This window comes from Nerophis ophidion, linkage group LG22, assembly GCF_033978795.1.
Source record: "Nerophis ophidion isolate RoL-2023_Sa linkage group LG22, RoL_Noph_v1.0, whole genome shotgun sequence".
In the NCBI taxonomy this organism is placed as follows: domain Eukaryota; kingdom Metazoa; phylum Chordata; class Actinopteri; order Syngnathiformes; family Syngnathidae; genus Nerophis; species Nerophis ophidion.
Genome location: NC_084632.1, coordinates 6,759,533 through 6,765,532, shown reverse-complemented (window position 1 = coordinate 6,765,532; position 6,000 = coordinate 6,759,533). Strand labels below are relative to the sequence as shown.

General features: G+C 44.1%; 1 protein-coding gene across 1 annotated transcript in view; it reads left to right on the top strand.

Moving 5' to 3' along the window:
* Nucleotides 1-785: 785 nt before the first annotated feature.
* LOC133540496 (insulin receptor-like) overlaps nt 786-6,000 on the top strand; it is a 243,381-nt gene continuing 238,166 nt past the window's right edge. Inside the window, exon 1 of the mRNA XM_061883133.1 lies at nt 786-1,625. Coding sequence (XP_061739117.1) covers nt 1,547-1,625 — 79 coding nt within the window. The 5' untranslated portion in view covers nt 786-1,546. The remainder of the gene's footprint in view (nt 1,626-6,000) is intronic.

Here is a 6,000-nt window from a genome sequence, read left to right as displayed (position 1 = left end):
TTCCAGAGCCCTTGCTGTGCGTCGAGGTGAGTCCGACTATATCCAGCCGGAACTTCTCTACCTCGCGCACTAGCTCAGGCTCCTTCCCCCCCAGTGAGGTGACGTTCCACGTCCCAAGAGCTAGCTTCTGTAGCCGAGGATCGGACCGCCAAGTGCCCTGCCTTCGGCTGCCGCCCAGCTCACAATGCACCCGACCTCTATGGCCCCTCCTATGAGTGGTGAGCCCATTGGAGGGATGACCCACGTTGCCTCTTCGGGCTGTGCCCGGCCGGGCCCCATGGGAACAGGCCCGACCACCAGGCGCTCGCCATCGTGCCCCAACTCCGGGCCTGGCTCCAGAGCGGGGCCCCGGTGACCCACGTCCGGGCGAGGGAAATCTGGGTTCATTTCGTTGTAATTCCATAGAAGTCTTTGAGCTGCTCTTTGTCTGATCACTCACCTAGGACCTGTTTGTCTTGGGAGACCCTACCAGGGGGCATGAAAACCCCCAGACAACATAGCTCCTAGGATCATTGGGACACGCAAACTCCTCTACCACGGTAAGGTAGCAGCTCAGAGAGGAGTAATTGGTACAATTAAATATTTTCCATCTGTATTGAACAAAGCAGCAGCGGAAGAAGAAGAAGAAGAAGAAGAAGACACTCCCGCGTGTTTATCTTCCTCCCCGACAAAGAGCGCCGGGTGTCCCCGCTGCTCTCGCCGCTCCAGATCCGCACCGCGTCCGCCTTGACCTCCACGACTCCGGCTGGATCCGCTCCGGGTGTTGCGGGCGTCCGGCGCGTGTCCCAGCTGGTGAGTGGCAGGCAGGCAGCACTTGTTTACTGGCGCACACTCGGAGACACAACCGCCAGCTCCAGCTCGGAACTTTTTACGCAACCATTTCAAAAAGAAAAAAAAGACTATCCCCGGGGTTTCGGACTCGGTCGCCGGCAGAGCACGCACACGCAGCACCGTGGACGTTTAACGCGTGGGTTCCTTTTTTTTTTTTTTTTGCGCACGTTTCACACCGAAGGCGGGTTTGTTTTGGATTAGCTCGCTAGCTTTAGCATCCCCCCCCGCCCCCCGTCTTTTTTCCCTCCTTCGTCTTTCTTCCGTGGGCTAATTAATCTACACGCCACATTCTTTACCTTCCACGGGGAAGGAAACACACGGAGCTCCGAACTTTGTCCACCTTCCCCCCCTCTCCTTTTTTCTGCGTGCTTCCGTCTGGAGCTTTTTTTTTTTTTATGAGTTGGCGGCGTGGTGCTGCCTGGGGAGGGGTGAAGGAGTTCATGTGAGTGCAGGGAAGAAAAGCTCCACGTTTTTTTGTTTTGTTTTTGTTTTGTTTAGGAACCCTCCAAAGATATCTTCTGACACGCGTGGACACTTTCGGACTACTCGTGGACGCTGACTGCCGTCTTCACTTATGGAAAATGAACATTCCCGTGGAGGACCACCGGGTGTAGTGGCCCCAGTTTGCCCTTCAAGTGGCCGGGAACGACGTACCATTTCCGGGGAAGATCCTTCCATCGCCGCCGAACGATAATCGTTCAAAAAACACTTGAAAATGAGACTCAAACTCGGGGCACAACTTGGGCTTTTTCTGCTCATTTGGAGCTGCCAGCATGGACTTACCAAGGGAGAAAGTAAGTTTATTTATTTTTGATTTATCGTGAAATATCGCCGACATGATTGTTATAGCAACATGGCGCATGCGTACTATGGTTGTTTAGATCCCCCTTCACAATCATGGAATATCGCTGACATGATTGTTATAGCAATAACATCGCGCATGCTCACTAAGGTTGTTTAGACCCCCCCTTTCCCCCCCTTCACAATCATGGCTACCCGCCATTAATTACAATCCCTGCGTAAAGTTTCTGGAGGAAAACACTCCCCTCCCCTCTTCCCTCTTCCCTAATGCCGTCTGCTTCCTCCCCCCCGGATGGGGGCTCATCGCCGGGGAGAGATTAGACGGGATGGAGGGCGATGCAAGCTGGATACAAACAGCTAGCTGGCTAGCGCGCTAGCTAGGCCTCCCGCGACGTAAACAAGCCATTAGCGTCAAAGCGGATTAGCCACATTAGCATAATATAATATTTACTTCCCGACATAATTACTCCCTCCGGCAAAGGGAGTGTCTTTTATTTCAATTTTTTTTTTATCAATGGATCCTCCTCGCGGTGCCGAGCGCTTGGGAAAGAATCCACAATAAATATTGTTACTTTTTCAAATCGTCTCAAACATGAGCCAGCGCACACTCGGCCATTACAAGTTCATTAAAAAAAAAAAGACTAATTTCACTAAAATAGGCTTTGTTTACAATATGACTTTACCGCCAATATACAAAAATTGTGTTAGATGTAAATATAAACGGAATACAATGATTTGCAAATCCTTTCCAACTTATTTTCAATTGAATGCACTACAAAGACAAGATATTTGATGTTCAAAGTCATAAACAAATAATAGTTAACTTAGAATTTCATGGCTGCAACACGTGCCAAAGTAGTTGGGAAAGGGCATGTTCACCACTTTGTTACATCACCTTTTCTTTCAACAACACTCAGTAAACATTTGGGAACTGAGGAAACTAATTGTTGAAGCTTTGAAAGTGGAATTCTTTACCATTGTTGCTTGATGTACAGCTTAAGTTGTTCAACAGTCTTGTTGTCGTATTTTACGCTTCATAATGCGCCACACATTTTCGATGGGAGACAGGTCTGGACTGCAGGCGGGCCAGGAAAGTACCAGCACTCTTTTACTACGAAACCATGCAGTTGTAACACGTGGCTTGGCATTGTCTTGCTGAAATAAGCAGGGGCGTCCATGATAACATTGCTTGGATAACAACATACGTTGCCCCAAAACTTGTATGGACCATTCAGCATTAATGGTGCCTTCACAGATGTGTAAGTTACCCATGCCTTGGGCACTAATACACACCCATACCACCACAGATGCTGGCTTTTCAACTTTGCGCCTATAACAATCCGAATGGTTATTTTCCTCTTTGTTCTAGAGGACACCACGTCCACAGTTTCCAAATATAATTTTAAATGTGGACTCGTCAGACCACAGAACACTTTTCCACTTTGGATCAGTCTATCTTAGATGAGCTCGGGCCCAGCCAAGCCGGCGGCGTTCCTGGGTGTTGTTGATAAATGGGTTTTGGTTTGCATAGCAGAGTTTTAACTTGCACTTACAGATGAAGCGACCAACTGTAGTTACTGACAGTGGTTTTATGAAGTGTTCCTGAGCCCATGTGGTGATATTCTTTACACACTGATGTCGGTTTTTTATGCAGTACTGCCTAAGGGATCAAAAGTCCGTAATATCATCGCTTACGTGTAGATTCTCTGAACTTTTTGATGATTTTACGGACCGTAGATGGTAAAATCCCTAAATTCTTTGCAATAGCTCGCTGAAATGTTGTTCTAAAACTGTTTGACAATTTGCTTACAAAGTGGTGACCCTCGCCCCATCCGTGTTTGTGAATGACTGAACATTTCATGGAAGCTGCTTTTATACCCAATCATAGCACCCACCTGTTCCCAATTAGCCTGCACATCTGTGAGATGTTCCAAATAAGTGTTTGATGAGCATTCCTCAACTTTACCAGTATTTATTGCCACCTTTCCCAACTTCTTTGTCACGTGTTGCTGGCATCAAATTATAAATTTAATGATTATTTGCAAAAAAAAAAAGTTTATGAGTTTAAACATCAAATATGTTGTCTTTGTAGCATATTCAACTGAATATGGGTTGAAAAGGATTTGCAAATCATTGTATTCCGTTTATATTTACATCGAACACAATTTCCCAACTCATATGGAAACGGGGTTTGTATATTTTAATTAGTATGTTATATCAGTGTTTTTCAACCACTGTGCCGCGGCACCCTAGCGTGCCGTGGGAGATTATCTAGTTTCACCTATTTGGGTTAAAAATATTTTTTTGCAAACCAGTAATTATAGTCTGCAAATGATGTGTTGTTGTTGAGTGTCGGCATACTTGCCAAGACCTCGGGGGGGTGTATTTATTTTCAAGTATTTCTTATATATACATATATATAAATAATCCGTTCATGAATAGGTATATCCGTTCGGACAATGGAGAATTCTGATCTCCAAAATTTGCAGGCAGCATACCCCTTCCCCTTCGAGCTGTCCTGGATGAACTGAAAATATTTTTTCCAGTCATTTTGGAACTTGCAAGCGTACTTCTTCTTCTTGCTTGTCATCCCAATGTCTCTTCTTTGTTCTTCTGTATCGTCTCTGTTATGTTTTTGGACATTACTACTTGCTGTAGTTTTGAAGCAATGCGTGATGGGAATCTGGATGTTGCGTGAATAAACACACGCTGAGAAATAGCTCCGTCCTTGCCTACTTTATGGGTTATAGATAAACCTATGGATAACGGAGACGTATATAATAGTTCCTTTTCAGGTGAGAGAGGACGCTAAAGGCAATGCCTTTAAGGCACGCCCCCAATATTGTTGTCCGGGTGGAAATCGAGAGAATGGTTACCCCGGGAAAATTGGAAGGGTTGGCAAGTACGAGTGTCGGTGCTGGCTAGAGCTCGGCAGAGTAACCGTGTAATACTCTTCCATATCATTAGGTGGCAGCCGGTAGCTAATAGCTTTGTAGATGTGGGAAACAACGGGAGGCAGTGTGCAGGTAAAAATGTGTCTAATGCTTAAACCAAAAATACACAAGAGTGTTCCTAAGAAAAGGCATTGAAGCTTAGAGAAAGCTATGCAGAACGAACTAACACTCAACTGGCTTCAAAGTAAACAAAAACAGAAGGCTGGACGACAGCAAAGACTTACTGTGGAGCAAAGAGGGCGTCCACAATGTACATCCGAACATGACATGACAATCAACAATGTCCCCACGAAGAAGGATAAAAACAACTGAAACATTCTTGATTGCTAAAACAAAGTAGATGCGGGAAATATCGCTCAAAGAAAGACATGAAACTGCTACAGGAAAATACCAAAAAGGATAAAAAGCCACCAAAAATAGGAGTGCAGGTGAAAATATATCTAATGCTTAAACCAAAAATAGACAAAAGGTGAGTGCCCCTAGAAAAGGCATTGAAGCTTAGGGAAGGCGATGCAGTACGGAACTAAATCTGAACTGGCTACAAAGTAAACAAAAACAGAATGCTGGACGACAGCAAAGACTTACTGTGGAGCAAAGACGGCGTCCACAATGTACATCCCAACATGACATGACATTCAAAAATGTCCCCACGAAGAAGGATAAAAGCAACTGAAACATTCTTGATTGCTACAACAAAGTAGATGCGGGAAATATCGCTCAAAGGAAGACATGAAACTGCTACAGGAAAATACCAACAAAGGAGAAAAAGCCACCAAAATAGGAGCGCAAGACAAGATGTAAAACACTACACACAAGAAAACAGCAAAAAAGTGAAAATAAGTCAGGGTGTGATGTGACAGGTGGTGACAGTACACCTACTTTGAGACAAGAGCTATAGTGATGCATGCTTGCTTATGCTTTAAAGTCATATCCAACAATTGCCACAAGGACTTTTTATTGTCAACTGAGTTTCCTTTTTTAATGATTTCTGCATTTTTTCAAAGCAAAAAATGTGCCTTGGCTCAAAAAAGGTTGTGTTATAGAATAAGCGGTAGAAAATATTTGGATATAGTGCAGTCTTTTTCATTCTTTTCTGAGCCGTGGCACATTGTTTTCATTGAAAAAATCCAGAGTCACACCACCAGCAGAAAACATAAACAAATGAAACTCAGCAGCCGATATTGACAATAAAAAATCGTCATCGCAATTGTTGGATATGACTTTAAAGCATAACCAAGCATGCATCACTATAGCTCTTGTCTCAAAGTAGGTGTACTGTCAATGTAAAAAAAGGAGACTGCAAGGCATATTTCTACTTCAAAACAACATAATTATGTATTTTTATCATTATGACTTTCAATTTTAATTTTAACACAAATAATTTTGCGTTATTTTCACATAAACACCTTTAAAA